General features: G+C 35.1%; 1 protein-coding gene across 1 annotated transcript; it reads right to left on the bottom strand.

Annotated features, from left to right (window-relative positions):
* Nucleotides 1–3,193: 3,193 nt before the first annotated feature.
* LOC150105120 (uncharacterized) lies at nt 3,194–18,959 on the bottom strand. Its single transcript, XM_090395121.1, has 6 exons — nt 18,951–18,959; nt 15,944–16,094; nt 15,730–15,851; nt 14,041–14,654; nt 7,007–7,157; nt 3,194–3,259 (listed from the first exon to the last, which is right to left on the bottom strand). Exons 2-6 carry the CDS (start codon nt 16,083–16,085, stop codon nt 3,194–3,196), a joined length of 1,095 nt encoding a protein of 364 aa, XP_090251247.1. The 5' UTR covers nt 16,086–16,094; nt 18,951–18,959.
* Between the last annotated feature and the right edge of the window lie 231 nt (nt 18,960–19,190).

Below are 19,190 nucleotides of genomic sequence, written 5' to 3'. Positions count from 1 at the left end.
ACCTTCTGAAAACTAACTTCCTTTAATTCAAATGAAGTGTAAACAGCTCATGTATATTAATATGAAATATTAATAATTCGATTCAATTATCTGATTAATTTATTCTTATTTCTACAGTCCAAACTGGGATTTTGTTGACATTATCCTTCTCCTCAAAAAAGTATTACATAAATAAATCGTTGCTGTAAATTATTTTACCATCTTCGATTTAAGTTCCTGTAAAAGAAAGAAAAAATACAAAGAATATGTAGTCGGTGCACTATTTATATACATTTCCATCTTAAACTAAGCTGAACAGATTTAAGCTCATTACTTGGATAAGAAATATTCAAGTTTTCTGGTTTTATTGCATAGATTTCTAAGATAACAACCTGACATTAGTTCATTCCTTCGCGGCCAAGCTAGTAATAATTTTACGTATTCGTTGTTTTTTTTTTTCTTTTTGTTTGCATCAGAATGACACAGAAGCCCAGTCTAAGTGCGCACAGCTTTGTTGACCTCATCATCATGCGAAACTTTTTTTTTTTAAGAGAACCAAGAAAAGGCGAATACCTGAGACAAAATCCAGACTACAGTGTTGATGCGGAAGAATTTCAATTTTAAGTGAAATCTTTCAGTGGTTGTATGGGCTGGAGATAAGGTCGAGCACTGCGATGATACAAAACAGAACATTCAGAAAACAATCCTTTTCGTTTACAGCGAATTATCAGCTTTCAGTGTCCCGCTTGGACTTGTCCACTTATTCGTATTATTTTTGCGCGGACACACTTCTCACAAAATGGTGATTAACATCAGATTTTTTTCAGTCAGAATGGATCAAACCTTTCTAATGTTTACTAACAGTGCACTGGAAAAGCAAAGCTAAAATGGCACTTTTACAATTCCAAAATCCTAAAACATTGAAAAGTCCGCGCGGTTAGCCTAATGGTTGTACGCTTCGCAATCATATGCCTGGGGAAGGAGTGTCCTAGGTTCGACTCCCATCGACGACGTGAGGAGCTTAACGATTTTTCTCAACCATAGCTAAGTTCGCCGGTCTTGGGCGTGGACAGTAGGGTTTTCCCCCCAGTTTATCCAGTTCATCCTGCAAAGCAGGCAAACAGGCTCTTGAGAACTCAAAACTACGGACATAGGATACACCGGGACGTAGCGCTGACCACCTTATCCTGTGAACGTTTGAGGTCCGATGATTAATAAACTCTCGACACCGCATGGTAAAAGAGGGTAAAAAGGAAAATGAGATGAGAAAGCACTGAAAAAAATTGCTGATTAAGCAAAATAGGTTACTGAAAAGACAAAACTTCACAAGTTCATATAATTTTTTTCTTCTTAAACAGCGAGCACTTTTGTGAATGAAAAGACTTTGGGGCATAAATATGTGACCAAGTTCCATTGAAATGACCATAATAGGAATTTACTCTTTTCTTTAGCGTAAATGCTCCCCCGCCAAACAGAACATCATGCTTGCTTATTGGAAGCCTGAAGTGGCAAACTCACAGTACTAAAAGTAAACCACACACAGTATACTTAAAAGTGCTATAAATGCTTTATTTCCTTGGGTGAATTTCCATCATAAAAAAGACTAGAAAGCACCTTACCATTTTCGGATCCGGCCTGGTTGGCCGAGTGGATAGCGTATCGGCAATCCAGTCTAAAGGCTGTGGGTTCGAATCCTGGCGTGGACATGGATGTGTGTGATTGTCTGTGGAAATACCAGTGGAGGTCGGCGGTAGATGGCGTTGGTGTAGTTGGTTATTGAATGGTGGAGACAGTTGTAGAACAGGTGCCCTGCCTCGATGAGTCCTTGAACTCCCTGGATGTGTCAAATAATAACCCCCCCCCCTTTTTTTTTTTTTTTAACTTATTTGTTGCTCGAACCAGTCAGCCAAGCGTTTACTTTAAATTCCTAACAAATTAGGTTGTGTGTGTACGATTTCCAGTTGTACTTTATAATAACAGAAGACATGGTCTTAGAATTTCTCAATCATAGCAGCGACTGCCATGTAACTCTCACGAGAAGATAGTCAATCTGGATCCCAACATTTAGATAGTTTTATTACTTAATTTCTTTCATTTTTTTGATGTAAGGAAAAAAGAACGCATAATTTATAATGGCCTAGAAAACAATTGCGTATGTTTCATAGGAAATGTATAGCTTCAAATGCTAATCACCACCACCACCATATACGGTTCCAAAAATCATTCGTTCGATTGGGATCAGGTAAGGACAAATCAGGCTAAAATGAGTAAAGTAGAGTATAATTGTTCGGTTACATTTGCGAAACACACTTCATATCGTGAAATCAAGTGGGCATCTTCACAGAGTCAATACTCATCCTGCGATATCCACACCAACCATTAATGACAATGCCCATCATACCTGTCAAACTCATTGATAAACCAAACACTCACAACCGCCTCTGACACCTTATAATCAGTCATTTACCACTCTTCAAGCCAAAAATCTAGTCCAAGCCCTTGTAATTACACGGCTTCTAATTCTTGTATTCTCCAGTCCAGTAATGTATTGGAAAATTTTCCATTTTACCCCCTTTAGTAACTTTTGCTTCTTCATATCCTTTTCCTTTCTGTCAATAAACCAATCTCTTGTCCTCACAACAAACAATCCACAGACCTAAAAACAAACCTGTTCACCTGGCTGGGAATTATCTCCATTTCTTCCTCCCCAAGAATTCTACTCAACCAAATCTGTAATCCAAATATGATTTACTAAAGTCAAACATAGAAAGATAACTTCTTTATCGTTACTCGTAATTTTTTCCCCAACATGAGGTGATCCCTTTTGCTATTTTGCCCACTTTCGCAATATATCCCGTGAACCTCGGTTCCCCATTTACAACCACGCTTCTAAATTCCTGGCCTCGTCAATTTCTCACCACTCTGATTGGGAAATTTCAACAAGGTGCCATGAATATTCTATTGAATATAATATGCCATTTCTATTCTATATGAATAAAAATAATGTTTAAAAGCAGCAAAATTTTCGAATCATCATTTACCAATCATTATGAAAGCCTAAATACACATGATAAAAGTTTAACTGACAAGGTTTTTAGGAGAAACAAAACAGCACGAATATAGGTGAGGACATCAAATTTTCATGCTAATAAGACTTAACAACAGCTAAACTGTTTAAAAATACTTTACCAACACCAAAACGAAGTTTCCATGTTTATGCCTCATGCAATTTGGGTAGACGTGAAGAGGAATATGCCACTTCTGCTTTCTTTCTTAAGAACTAAAAATAAATTTAAATTTCCAGACACAATAAATCTTACAAATACATCTTAGGGAGTGTAACTTTTTATTTATTTCATAAATAAAAATCTTTACAAGTTTACCATGAAACGTGGTGAAGATCAAGAAATGTTTTATTATATATATTAATTCTAAATAAGCGATAATACAGTATTAAGATACTGATATACTTGGGTATTATGAAAACAGAATTCTTATTGACATAACTTGCAAATCGTCACTTTTCTTATAATAAACAGAAATACCAATAAACAAACAAAAAACTAACAAGATCGATTTTCATTTATTTCACTTCCAGTTGTAATACAAGTCAAATATATATTCTTATTCTCCCAAATATCCTTGAATTCTTAAGATGTGCAGTTGTATTGACATATTGACGTAAGCTTATTTTCGAAACATGAATTAGCTTAGCGTAATTTACGTTGACGTTTTAAAGGTATTTTAATACTGTTATTTAAGAAACAATTATCTTTGCAAAGACAAGTCGGAGATTGGATCATGTTATTGACATGACTTCCGTGAAAATTGCCCGACTCCAACGCTGCTAGTGCTGACCATTTTCTGTTGTTTCCTAAATTTTATTAGTTTATTCCTGTTGAATTATTTTTGTGGATAATTGATATGAATTCACCCTTTATTATGACAATGAAAAAAATGTAAGCTACACTTTTTAGTTTAAGGTGGAAGTACGAGACCAAGAAATATTAAATACACCGAAGAAAAGGGTTCTGTTGGGTCATTAAACTAAAAACAAAGCCTTGCTTTCCAAGAAAAATTACTTAAGGAATGCAAGTAGTTAAGCTGCTGACAGAACCTCTGGGGTTACAAGATTTTCGAGGCCATGTCAAAGTGGAGACAATTGAGGATTCATATTAAATTTTCACAAAAAAGCTGTGATATAGACTTAGCCAGAAATCATCTCTTCCAAAGAAAGATGGATTCTAAAATGTATGAATACCAGGAGTGTATTCTTAAGACAACCTATTATAAACCTAAATTCAAAAACTTTCAAAGGCTCAGTAGTCAGATAATTGCGCCTAATTTAGAATTTTAAATACCGAAATGACATGAAATGTAGAAAATTTGTGTCACTTACTGCTGATGTCGTAGTAAAAAAATTAATAAATCAAAGACTCCAGTAGTGAGTCTTCTAGATGTTTCAACAGATCGTTCAAATGAAAAGAAACTCTCATATTATATGAGGTGAGTAGATAAAAATTGGAAAATGCAATTTGTTTACATAATTTCCCCTTCCCCAAAACTCATCTACGGTGCACTTTGATAGAATACAGAATGAAATGCCGGCCTGGTTAGTCGAGTGGAAAGCATACCCGTTCTCCAACCAACAGGTTGTGGGTTTGAATCCCACCTTGGGCATAGATGTTTACAAAAGCCAAATCTAAACAAAGTAACGAAGTTCACTAATATTAAAAAAGGTATAATTCTAACACCCCCAATAATTAATAGATAACTAACAATTTAAATTTATCAAGAACCAGTTAAAAGCAAATTGCTGGGGGGGGAGTCATTCGGTTACCAAAATACACAATTCGTTCTGCTATGTCAAAAAACTCTTAAAATATTGAATTCGCTTCACTGAAGAAATCGGTCATGACAGGCTACGAGGCTCGTATAATTGACATAAATATAAAGGAAAACTGTTCAAAAAATAAAACTAAGTATCACATGTGCGTACAAGTCATGGGTGAGTTCACTCACGTGTCCAAACGCAATGAAAGCTTCAGAACAAGCTAAAATAGAGAGAGAGAGAGAGAGAGAGAGAGAGAGAGAGAGAGAGTGTGTGTGTGTGTGTGTGTGTGTGTGTGTGTGTGTGTGTGTGTGTGTGTGTGTGTGTGTGTGTGTGTGTGTGTGTGTGTGAGTGAGTGAGTGAGTGAGAAACAAGAGAAACTGACGGCGATAAAAAATAAAGAAAGAAGTAGGCTTACATGGTCAGGCATGAAAACAAAGAATGATAAAAATGGAGGAAAAAATAAAAACGTAAAATTAAATTTATAAACATGAAACGAAAAGATAACAGAATCAAGGAATGAATAGTGCAGTTGAGGAAAACCTCTTGAGAATAAGTAAGACAACTCTGAAACTGAGAATATGAGACAAAAGGAATGAAAGACACTCCTCGAGAGAGGGGGGGGCAGCCTTTTACTAAATGAGGAGTGAAATAAGCAACAATTATTCGTGGATAAGTCTGTGAGGAAGGATCAAACTATTACCATGCCAGAAAGGGATTTTTCTCCAGATGTTAGAAATGCTGACAAGGATTCTAAATACTTGGGATAAGGAATTAATAGAGGCTCGCAGATTAAAAATTCAAATAAAGTCGGTTATCTCTCAGTAATTATTGTTTCCGGTTTATAGTGATTTATTATTTCTGCTGTCTTGTTTCGGAGAGAAAACTATTATTGGCGGTAGCAGCTTTTTCTCAATTACTAATTGTCCATACACAGCAAACATTGTGTTAAAATATAAAAAACTAACTTTCGTTCTATGTGCCACTTTACCTCTAAAACTAACTTTATCCAATATTAGTTCAAAAGGGTGAAGAGAGATTAGACCCAAGAAGAAAGTCAATTATTTTAAAAATCTAAGTTTCATGAAAAGTTTGGATTCATTAAAATATCGATTCAGCTAGTAGAAGTGTGCACAATACTATCCGCCAACAATTATGTTTCTTATCGACATAAACTTCGAAAGTTTTATTCTTTAACGATACTTATTCTTTTATAAACGTGTATATATTTAATAAACTTCGAAAGTATTATTGTTAGATGATTTAAACTTGCGTTCTGTTGAAGACAAATCTTAAAATCTTCTTCTTCTTAGTGTGCTATCTTCTATCGAAGGTCAGCGACCATCTTGGCGAACAAACTGCGGTCTTGTGCTAATCTGAACAGTTGTGCACTGCTCTTTCCTGTCCACGTCTTGATGTTGTCAAACCATGATATTCTTTTTCTTCTTCTAGTTCCTTTGCCATCAATTCTTCCTACCAAAATAGTTTGTAGAAGTTGGTATTTGCTGTTTCTCATGATGTGACCAAGATATGATGTTTTTCGTTTCTTGATTATTTGTACAAGATGTTTAGCTTTGCCAATGGATTTTAAGACATCTTCATTGGTAATTTTTTCTGTCCATGATATCTTTAGCATTCTTCTGTATAGCCACATCTCAAAGGCTTCGATTTTCTTGATGGTTGTCGCCTTCAATGTCCATGTTTCAACTCCATAGAGCAGAATAGACCACACGTAGCATTTCAGCATTCGGCATCTGACTTCCATGTTTAGGTCTTTATTGCAGAATAGTGTTCTCATTTTCATGAAGGACTGCCGTGCAACTTCAATCCTTGTCTTTATATCTATTTCTGGATCCCACCGTTCATTAAGCCAGCAACCAAGATATTTATATCTTGACACTTGATCAATATTTTTCCCATTGAGTGTCAGTTTCATTGATGAAGCTGGATGTTTGTTGATGATCATGTATTTTGTCATGTTGATGTTTATATTTATTCCCATTCTTTGGCTTTCTATGTATACTCTGTCAATGAGTTTTTGGAGATCCATAATATTATCTGCAATTAGCACAGCGTCATCTGCATATCGTAGGTTGTTAGCAATCTTTCCATTTATTGTGATTCCCTCTGGACATTCTTCCAATGCTTTTTTAAAGATTAATCTTAAAATAAGTGCTGAATTGCTAAATATCTTACCTCATGCATAGCTCTGTCTTTCCATAGCCTCTCCAGAAGTTCCACATCACTTAAACCAACCAAGGAATCAGGATCGTAAATCTCAATAGTATAGACTGGATCTATTTGAGTCTTCTTTCTCTTGCTGAATCGCATCTTTTGTGGCTGAACACTGAAAAACAGTTAAAAATAAATTCATTAAGTGGAAAAATTGTCTTATTTTAAATGAATTTAGTTGCGTTGTTTGGAATTAAGGTCAGAGAAACTAAGACCATGAAGCCTATTTTTATGTCTATTAACTGCGCGTCTCCTTCTGGGTGGTTTTTTGTTTTTGTGTCTTGTATCTGGCTGGTTTGTACCTCAAGGTATGAAAAACTGTTCCAGTCCCGTATGAGATTGGCTGAAGGTTCATTGGTGTACTCAACGGTATTCAAACGCAGGTCTTTTCCCGTGGCTGATACTGTCTGAATGTGTATCATAAGTTATCAAAGTATGTTCTCAATGTAACAGATCCAAACACTATCTCTAATATTCATGAAGAGAATAAGTTAAGAAACTTGGGGAAATAAGACCTATTGAATTCCATAACTGTTCTTTAATTGGCTTCTCTATTTTATTGGAGTAAAAATAGCGAGGATGCTTTGAGACGAAATGAGGAGGCAAGAATTAAGTGATCATTGATGAGATATTCGGAAACACTGAGTTTGATTTAGGAACCAGAAAGAAAACCTATTTGATAAACCCACCGCAATACTGACTTCGACCATTCCGAACAACTCAACTGCCTCAGATAGTCTTAGAAATAAAGACAAAGTCACTGCACGTTCATCCATCAGTGGCTTTAACAGGCACTTGAGCGCCCACAGCCTTCCAAGTATCCTTGGATTTCTTAATCATAATACGAGGATGAGGCGGTTACCCCTATGCCTCTTAAGTATTCTTGTCTATAAATTGCGTGTGTTCTACTGGCAGGTTTGCCTGTTCTGAGGGACGAAAAACCCGAGATGCCGGAATATAAAACCCTACCTCCGTATGAGACTGGTAACTCACCTTTAGTCGAAAGAGACCAGATAAAGGTCTGGTTCCTCATGTCATGACTGGAATCGAACCCTGGTCTTTCCAACTAAAGGGCTTCGTCTATACCGATTGAGCTATGGAGGATCTAGTCACTGCATGTGCTTCATCGCAATACCCTGAAGCCTCTATGTCTCTGCGACTTGGTTCAAACTTAGTAAACTTATGTAATCCAAAAAGGCACAACTAATTCCTTCCTATCAAACTCGAGATGCTCGAACATCTGTTTTGCTATTCCAATGTTCTCATCAGAAATTGCTCGATAACAGTCGGTGACTGTCCTGGAATGATATGAAACCTTTTCAACCAGGACAGTAACCGAAATCAATACATCCGCATAATATCTTTGCACTGCTCCAAATGTTCGTTTCAGCACATTGTTATCACACAAAAAACAAATATATCAACAGGTCTTTGCTACCTGTCGGAGGTGGGGGTGGGGGGGGATCGGATATTAGAGGAGTGGATTGCGAACTTCACTTCTCCCATCTTGGACGATAACACTACTTACTATGAGCAACGTGTGGATGATATCCTTTTCATAAATTACCAAAAACCATTTGCTTAACTAACAACCAAGTTTACAATAGATAAATTCTCCTTCGCGAAAAAAACATCGCGAGTACCCGTTTCGTCTAGCTATAGATTTTTACGATAACTTCGTTGAATTTTTTTTTTTTAATCACTAGCAAAAAATCATACTGAAACGCAGCATCAACAACAAAGCGCACTAACTCGCATTCACTAACAAAGCTTCACTAACTTGCATCTAGAAATTTGCGGTCCCCATCAAATTTTATAACGTTCATAAGCAAACCATAAACCCGCATGGCCTAAAGGGAAAGTAATACCCTACGTAAGTGCTTTCTAACAAGAAGCTATCTGTGCAAAATAATCCTAGTTCATAATATCTATGAGTATAAAATCAATTTATTAAATTTAATAACAAATTCCCATACATAAAACAAAATATGACATTATAACGTCTTCCGTTTATTCCCAGAATTCCAACTTTCTCCTCCCATACCACCTTTAAACTTAAGAGCACCAATATTATTTACACTTGTTCGCAACGACATACTTCAATAACTGTGTCCTGTTCCTTTCTTCCTAATTGGGGCCGGATTTAAGATTATACAGCATCCCCCCTCCTACATGCCACACACCTAGTAACAATACATACGTTATTAATAAAAAATTAGGTTTTTTATTTTTTTAATTATGTATTGCCACTTAATTAAATTGTTTTAATTAAAAACAATAAAATACGGTATACTCGTTCATTTTGTTTAAAAATGAAATAAAACAATTTTTTATTGAAACAAAATGAAATTAAAAAAATTTAAAATTATTTAAAGCATTCGTTTCGCTATTTTATTATTGCAAAAATTAGAATTACATTAATCATAAGTTGATCGATAGATATTTATCTATAAATAATCACATAAAATGTTTCTAACTCGCTTCATAATTTAAATGAAGATAATTATTTTATTAAATAATGTTATGTGTATTTTTGTTCAACTATTCTTAAAGGGCTGTTCGCTTTATCCTTATCACACATACGTATTATTATAAAACGCTGAAAGCAAACTAATTCACTGGAAATTTATAATAGCAGAAAGAAGCAAATCAGAAGTAAACTGAACCCCGTTTCAGTAAAAAATTACCGTTAGTGGAAGGTGGAGCAAAAGCAGGTTATTTTAGGTTCATCTTTGATGCTGAAATCTTGTAGCTAAACATTGAAAGATGGTTAAATAAAAGATTATCTACCTAGCTTTAACCAACCTTCTCCTATAAGTCAACAAACACTAATTTGTTGATTTCAAGAACAGGCGTGCATTATAAAAAAGAATTGGAGAACTGCGAGAAATCTTTTTCTTACGATAAGTAAAAGCAGAAAAAATCAAAAACAGTCCATAATAACAATAATTTTCGTTGTTTTTATGCTGATGTTCATTTATAATTTTTATTTATTTTATTTTATTTTTTTTTTTCAATACTGAGGCGGAAGCCTCTTGCAATGCCTTAAGCTGTAGCATGTCTAGCTAATGAGTAAATCCGGTAACATTTTCCCAATAATAAAGCAGAAAACACGTAAACCCCTAAACTCGCAACCGAAATTGTCAGCACATGACAATTTCGAAATCGGACATTTTTTTCCGATTTTCACCAAATCGGGGGAAAAAAACTATGATCACTGTCCTATTCGATAAAATAGTCCAATTTGATGGAGATTTCTAATGGAATCTTTAGCAAGAAAGATTAAATTTCTTCAGACTCCGAGCACACATACACACACACACACCATATATTCATTGCTGTATCCGTTTTCTATCTTCTTACTGATCTCGTCCCCATTTTCTTCATTTACATATTCCTCCGGATTCAAAAACACTAACAAGTGTTAAACCACACCCCAAAAAGGAGGGAATTATGACAGTTTTCGAAGAATAGGTGGTATATCTGAAACTAACCCATAAAGGTTAGAAATATAATTTCTAACCTTTAGTGGGTTGGATTATCATTAACAGAAGTAGTTACGAGAGAGATAAACCAAGGAGTCCGACAGGGATGTCCCCTCTCAGCAACTCTTTAATATTTACGTAAATGAAATAATAATAAAATGGAATAAAAATTTCCATCAAGGTATTAAACTTTCTCCTACTGTGAACTTAAACACTCCTTTTTGTCGACGACCAAATAATAATTACAAATTCTGAAAATAATTTACAAAGCTATTTTAGATGGCGTTTAAAGGACAAGATCGAGTAAGAACTAAATTAGTAATAGATAAGAAGATCTTAGAACAGGTGAATTCATTTAACTACCTAGGATGTTCGATCACATATGAAAATGAAAAAGATATAAACGTAAAAATTGCAAAATATTTAAAAATAACAGGAGTAATTAACTCTATATTTAAACCAAACTTAGTTCAAAAACAAACCAGACTAAAAGTATACAATACATTAGCCTTACTGGTCTTAATGTATGGAAGCGAAATCTGGATAATAAAACAAAAAGACAAACAAAGATTAACAACAGCAGAAATGAAGTTTATGAGAAAAACTGCAAAGTATACCCTATTTGATCACAAAAGAAACGAAGAAATTATGAAAGAATTAAACCAAGAATCAGTAACAGAAAAAAATTAAAAAATATAAACATAAATGGATGGAACACGTTCAAAGAATGAAAACAGAAAGATTACCAAAACAAGCCTTAAAGTACAAGCCATTAGGAAAAAGAAAACCAGGACGTCCTCTTAAACGATTCAACGATGACTTCTAAGGCCCGAACAGGCCACGCTAGGCCTAAATCCTTGATATGCATGATGATGATGATGAGAAGTAGTTACCGACACGATCGTGAGTTTTACGGAAAATAACGAATCATGGAGATATAAGCAAATAGTTAAAATCTCCTTGCTCGTATTCCAAATATTGTGAATTGGCAACAGCGTATTTTTTTTTCTGAATTCTGCTCTATAAACCATAATACAAATATGGTAAAATAATTCAAGTATCCTTATTCTCGCAAGTCCTTTCTCCTATCAATAACTGGCTAGGTAAAAATAAAAAATAAAAAAAAAGAACGTAAGGAATATACATTTATATTTGAAATAAATATTTCAAGCACATAAACGCGTGTCATTGCTATTCTTATTAGGATGTCAGAAATTTCGAAATATCTACCATCTCACTACCTTAGTCTCTTATAAACATTGAATTATTTTGAATTATTGAATAAATATTGAATAAATTATTGAATAAATATTGAATTATTTAAATCAATTCATTGAATTGATTTAAATAAACATGCTGTTTCATTTATTTACAGATTGCAGTAAAAAGAAGATAGAATGACGTCAGGAGAAACGACTTGTTTATAACTTCAGAGTACTCGAATGACAAATACATTATTCCATTCATATACGGAACCTTTTTTAAAATCCTGTAAAAGGCCACAAGCAACTTTCGATGTATGCAACCAATGCTGAGTTGCGGTAAGTTTTGGTTGGAAGCAGAAGATAACATAGCATGAGTTATTTGGGAAGTATAAAAAAAAGAGTAGAGCAATATGGATGGCAGACAACTGCAGTAAATATGACAATCACTGAAAAAAAGAATCTTCATTTTGACGATTGGTATTTTCTTTCAAAGGAAGAAATTCCTGCAATGTCACTGAAGAGACATGCAAAAACAGTGCGTGTTGCAAGCAATTTTATCTGCCTTGAAAAAAAAAAAAACATTCTTGAAGATAACAGCCTGGTTATAGGTTAAGACTGTATTTCAAAATAAAGAAATATAAGTATATGATAATAGACCTTTGCAGATAATCTAAAATTATATTAGCATTAAATAAAGTAAAAAAAAAAACATGTATTCGGTATTTGTTACAACAAATTAATATCATCATCAAATTCCTAACATGTACCCTCAAGGGATGTACAGGATATGATAGCACTACATGAAAAATTTACATCATTACTAACTTCCTACCTACAATTATCCTCCAATCTGTTACCGGTCAAGACTCCAATATTATCAGATCTTATATTTCTATTGTCTAAGGCACTTTTCACTGTCTCAATCCACCTATATAATACTCGATATAATACTATATCTTGGTCTTCCTCTGTGTCTTTTTTTTTCTGCCAACTGGCAGAGAACACTCCCTTGCTTTGCTCATCTTTCTTTTTCTAGAAACTGATAATGTCAAGTTCTTTCCTAATATCCCGTTTTTTAATATGATATTACCATTGATGCCATCTGTTCATGATCCCTAATCTTTCTCACGACTCTCATATCTGCGGTCTCCAGTCTTTGGTCAAGTATTTTACTTCTGACCCAGCTCTCAGATCCATAAATTAAAACTGGTTTGAACACTGTCTTGTATACGGCTAATTTAGTGTCAAGACTAATTTCTCTCTTATTCCATATGAATTTATTCAGTTGACTTCCTACCATACCAGTTTCGTTGATTCTGTTGTTTATTTCTATATTTAATTTACTGTCTTCACTAAAAATCGTGTCTAAGTAGCTGAAATGTTTTACTGTTCTATAGGTTCTCCATTCACAATGTAGTTGACATTTTCAACAATTCTACCTATTTTCATTATCTTTGTCTTTTTATTGCTGACCTTCATACCATATCTATTACAACAGTTATTCAATTTAGTTAGGGAATCTTGCAAGCTTGTAGCGGATTTATTTAGAAGTATAACATCGTCCGCATAAAGCAAAGAGCTGACATTAACATCTCCCATTCTGATATCATGTTTAATACCACTTTCCTTCGTAATGTAATCCATATAGATAATGAATAACAGAGGGGATAATGTATATCCTTGTCTGATACCAGATTTAACATTAAACCATTTTCCAGTACCTCCTTCAATCCTAACTGCTGATTTACAACTCAAATAAAGACTAAGTATTGCTTGATATAATGCCCCATTGACACCATATAACTGAAGCGTATTGAATAGCTTCTCTCTTGGCACCTTGTCATATGCCTTTTCCAAATCGACAAAACTTAAATACAGATCTTTGTTATATTCCCATGCTTTGTTAACTATTTGTCGTAAAGTGAAGATCTGATCCTGACAGCCTCTATTTGGCCTGAATCCAGCTTGTTCTTCACCAAGATTTTCTTCCACAATTCTTCTCAACCGTTTTCCAGTATACTCGCATAAATCTTACCAGGAACACTGAATGTGATTTTCACATTCAGTTTTATTCACCTTTTTATATGCGAGTACTATGAGAGCTCTACTCCAATCATCCGGAATTCGTCCCTCTGTCCAACCCTTCTGAACTATGCAGTGCAGCCACTGTAAGACTTTTAAACATCCATACTTGAGCATTTATGGTCGAATATCACAAGCGGATATTCGACCAGAAATGCTTATTAATTTGTCGAACAAATTTGAAATAGATATCGAAACTATTTAGCTAATACTGGTTTTTACTTACCAAATTATTCTTCCTTCAAATACTTTTGGTGACTGAGTTGGTGATGAAAGCAGGTCCACAAATCCCGATTCCTCAAAGTCTTGTAAATCATTTGGCCGCGATTCTTCTTGAAGCGAACTGTCAATTGGGATTTCAGCTGAAGAACCACCAAATGTTTTGCGGAGCATAGTACTGTGACGCACTTGATCACGCGCCTCAATTCCTTGGTGTCGTGATGTACTGGGAAGAGGTTCTATCTGAACACTATGGCGAATAGAGTTGAGAGTTGACTTTCCCATTCCAAAGGATGTTTCTTCTTCTTCCTCTACTTCTTCTACAGTCCCCAATGTCCTAGAATAATTAATAGGACCTGCAGAGCACAAAGAAATCTGTTCAACTCCACGCTTCTCAGATTTTTTGGTTTGATTAACGGATGAAGAAAACTGTGTCGAAGAACCAGGAGTACAAACCGAAGGCTCATCACCTGAACAGACAACGAAGGTATCATCCAAGCCACGAGCATCTCGGTTATTTTCAACTACTGTTTCCCAAGAAGTGTTCCAAGTGGTATTGTTACCTGGAGGTTGGTAGACCCATCCAAAGGTTTCATCTGATGAGACATTCTTGCGCACTCTCTAAAATAAAATAAGTAAAATATGAGAGAGAGAGAGAGAGAGAATATATAAAACATTTGTGGAAAATAATAATTTAAAAAATGGTACCGATCTTAAACTAAACAACTTTCCCAAATTTACCTTTATCACTTTCTGTATTGCAATGTTAATATATAAGCCAGCAAAGCTGTTTTACTATTTGCTTGAAGAAAAAATAATAAAAAAGATATTACTTTAAAATGCAAAACAAACCAAGAAGCGTATACTATGAAATGCATAGTGTACACCAGTGGCGCACTCAGGATTTAATGTTGGGGTGGAGGAGATGGGTAGACGATATGAGAATACACACTACGCATTACATACATACGACCTATGACTGAGCATCTGCAGTGATCTCCTCTGGCCCGGCTCGGTCCGCCCGAGCACTACTTCGTTCGCCTTGCGTTCACAACGGCGTGATTCTCGAGTACCATAGGGTATTCTCACCTTATTGACCGCTAATTCATAAGTAGTATAGAAATAGAAGACACGGTGCAACACAAATTTAAAAATGAATTTTAATTAGGAAAATATTTTTGGAATTTTTTCTAGTTTTTTTTTTCCTTTTTCTTTTTTCACCCACTGTGTACACCAATGGCGTGTACTGTATACACCAGTGGTGCACCCACTGGTGTACACAGTCATCACCTGTCATCTGTGTTTTTTTTAAGTTTCTGAAGGTTAAGTGTTTTCCCACGTAACTGAAGTAAACGAAATGAATTTGTACGTTGTGATTCTGAATTGTACGCTGCACTATATTTTAGGGTCGTGAAAGAACTCGTATCGCAGAAATCTTACGTGTATGAGAATCATCTAAAACTTCAATCAGCTCGTAATTCATTTTGTATTGAATGACTTAACATTCCAACACGAACAGTAAACCTTGAAGGTTTGGAAGCGTGCCTGGTTTCTAAGATCTTAAATTTCTAAGAAGTTTACTGGCCAAATCTCATTAAGTTAAATTAACAGCAGCAACATTTATAGAAATTTATTCGGTCGAATATTACGCTACATACAAAATACAATCAGGTTGGTGGCAATAAATGAAACTAACCCTGACGACGTTAGTTCGTTGTTCTCGTCTCTCTTCCCTTGAAATCAGCCACGGATTTCCGGACATGATAAACAGCGATACCATCAAGACAACCATAGCAGAGATGACGGAAATCAAGAAAGCTTATAGGAAGAAAATAGAAAATAATATTAGGAAAAGTTTGCATTGTCATGTGATTATAATTAACGGATTTAAGAATTGTCTGACTGCTTACCGTAACCAAAGATCCGTTCCTGTATTCTAGCTGAAAATATGCCTTTCACCAATGACACCACTGTTGATCTCTCTTCTCCCATTACTATGATCACAGTCGTAACGCCATTCATGACGCCAGAAGAAAACGACATTGCAGCCATCAGTTCTCCCTATGAAAGTCATCTTAGCTTAAAAATGATCTAGAATAACCTACATTTTTATGAAGGTTGTTAAAATCCTAGAGTATAAGAGCACGGCACGTTACCCAACAAGATAGGCTAAAATCTCTACGATGAACACCTAGAAGGTTTTATGCTGCTCTGGATCTATTATTATTATTATTAAGCAACATAGACCTGTTACACGTGACGAACTACTTTTAATAATCCATTTGGTCAAAAAGTTTCTTTATGGAATTTAATGGAGTCTGGTACTTTAGGATGTCTGCCAAATACTGTCAGCTCATCTAAGCTTTGGGTTTAAATCTGATTATTTTTCGATGGCAAAATTAAGCAATTCGCAATAAATACAAAATCATGCTACAAATGGCGATAAATAAACAATGCATAGAACATAAACCAGCTTTAGGTGCAGATTCCATTGTAATAAATGATATCACTATCAGGAGCGGCTCGTGCATGAGCTGCGGAACTGCAGTACCCCCAATTTTTCTCGATATATAAATATATTTATTAATTTCTTTATATTTGCTTGTAATATTTAATTTTATCATCAACAATCCTATAAATTCTCTTATTTTGTATAAAAAATAATAAAAATCCATCCTGTAGCACTTAAGAGGGTGAAGGAAGCTAGCAGCACTGTGTTTACCACAGTGCCATATTGCTACGCGCGCAAGCATATGCACGTCATAGTGAGATTATTATTAAGAGAGACCAAGAGGGAGGCCACATACCACACACACACCAGCTATCATACTATCATACTCAGAAATGCAAGCAGTGTGAATTTTGTAATTCACACTGCTTGCACTCACAACATCCAATGGCAATTCATTCCAATCGCCCACCATTCTCTGAGAGAAAAATTTAGTCCTCACACCCTTCTTGGCGGCCTTCATTCTCAGCTTCCAAGGATGCCCTCTCGTCCTTTCCCCACCCTCCATAAATTGAAAAATTCCATCAATTGAAATCCTGTATGACCCCTTTCAGAAGTCTCAATCATATCACTCCGCTTTCTCCTGTTTGCTAGTGTCTGCAGTCTACAAATTTTCAATCTGTCTTCATAATCAGTATTCCACAATCCTGATATCATTTTTAACACTCGCCTTTGTACTCTCTCTAATATATATCAGAATCACAACGGAAACAAGGAGACCAGACCTACGCACAATAGTCCAAGTGAGGTCTTATCAAGGCCTTGTAAAGAGGCAAAATAACATCCTTTTCTTTACATGTGAACGTTCGTTTCAGCATTGCAATTATCTTTTGAGTTGTATTGGCAATCTTTGTCACATGGCCCCTAAACTTCAACTTCCTATCTATTAACACTCAAAGATCCCTATCGAGCTATTAGCGTAATGCGGCACTGTCTGTCGCGCAGTTCCACTGTTGTTTATATGCAGTTTGCACCAGTAGTAGAGTGTTCGTAGTGCTTGGACATTACAATTAAAGACATAACATGTGTTATAGTTTTTATTTTAGAACATTATTGGGGTTATTGACAATTATGATCTCAGAAATGCAACCTCAAGAAATAAGTTCTGTGACAGTATTGACTGTAAGTGAACTACAAATTCTTCAACAGTCACACAGACATCAAGGAAAAAGTTATTGACCTTTTCGCTCGAAACAAAACAAGAATGGATTTTATTTTTAAGTAATTTTGAATTATACTAAACTGTATAATTTTAATTGACAATAAACAATATTTTTTCATGTTTATTTATTTTTTTTTACCATAATTTTGATATTTTATCCAAACACGTATACACTGTACTTACAGTGGATATGTATATTTCGAAAGTTGCAGCATCCCCACGATTTCAAACCACGAGCCGCCACTGATCACTATATAAGAATGCTATTTTGAAATGCCGATTTTATTTTGATTATCTCCGAACATTTTCCATACTTGTTTTAAATTAAGTTTAATTTACAGAATATGACTCGTAGAGTTACTAATCAGATAACAAATCTGTGTCAAGAAAACAGTTGTATTCGTGCTTCGACCGGTATTAATGCAAATACCATGTCCAACTTCGTTCAGGATCAAGACGTTTACGTGAGTATTTGGGCTAGCCCTAGAGTATTCTTCGTCGCAAATAAGTTCCCAGAGAGGGGAAACGTTTGTTAATAACTACATCTCTCATGTACTGATGTGTGTCCTTTTTCAGAATTTACTTCTGAAAAAAGGGGACGCTGTGAAATAATTCTGAGGTGTTTTTAATGTGGAATCACTTGAAAGTTCAATTAGCTCTGTAAGAGCAGCATCTAATAACATACCCTAGAGAATAGGATACAAAGCAATCCGCCAAAATGGCAAGTGTATTTGCAGTCTATCTTATAATGAAGGGGGGAGGGGTGGACACAGTATCCGTCCTTCGCCTATTCCAGCGACATTCTCTTTGTTAATGAAGAGATCTGATATCTCTAATTATTTTTATTTCTGCGAAATAATTAAAAATGACTGAAAAAATTATTTAAATGTTTTTTAAACGATATTTAGTAAAGGATCATTCATTTTCTTTTAAAAAAAAAGTTTGAAAAACAGAAACGTTTCTTTAAACCCATTCGATCTAAAATATTTAGTCAACACAACTATTCTACTGTACACTCTCCAACTATTTTAAATCCACGTCGAACCACGTCCCATACATTATGGTTGCTCGTGCATCCCTTCCTCAGGAGACCTAACTTACCGTGTACCTAAATAACTGAACTACAGTGAACTGTTCCATGGTAAGTAAATGAAAACCATAGAAGATTCGACGCTTCCTACCAGTGATTTCATTCCAGGAAGTAAATTAATAGCAAATTAATCAACACTATATATTTCAGACTTACCTTAACCTTCCAGTCATTATATGGCGATGGACATACCACCAATCCTAAGAGCCAGCCAACAACAACATTCTGGAAAAAATAACAAAACAATGACTATGGTAAAATAATGTTTTGTTAATATTATTGTCCAAGCCAAAGATTAGTAAAGAAAAAACACGCATTTTTGACTTGATTAGGATAGTGTAGATGGGGGTGGGAAGAATTAATACAAACTACATTGTAAATACGGCACGTAAACAT

The sequence above is a fragment of the Typopeltis vanoorti genome, chromosome 7, assembly GCF_054136105.1.
Source record: "Typopeltis vanoorti isolate ZY-2024b chromosome 7, IOZ_Tvanoo_1.0, whole genome shotgun sequence".
Classification (NCBI taxonomy): domain Eukaryota; kingdom Metazoa; phylum Arthropoda; class Arachnida; order Uropygi; family Thelyphonidae; genus Typopeltis; species Typopeltis vanoorti.
The sequence above is the reverse complement of the archived record's forward strand: the minus strand, read 5'-3'. Positions and strand labels throughout refer to the sequence as shown.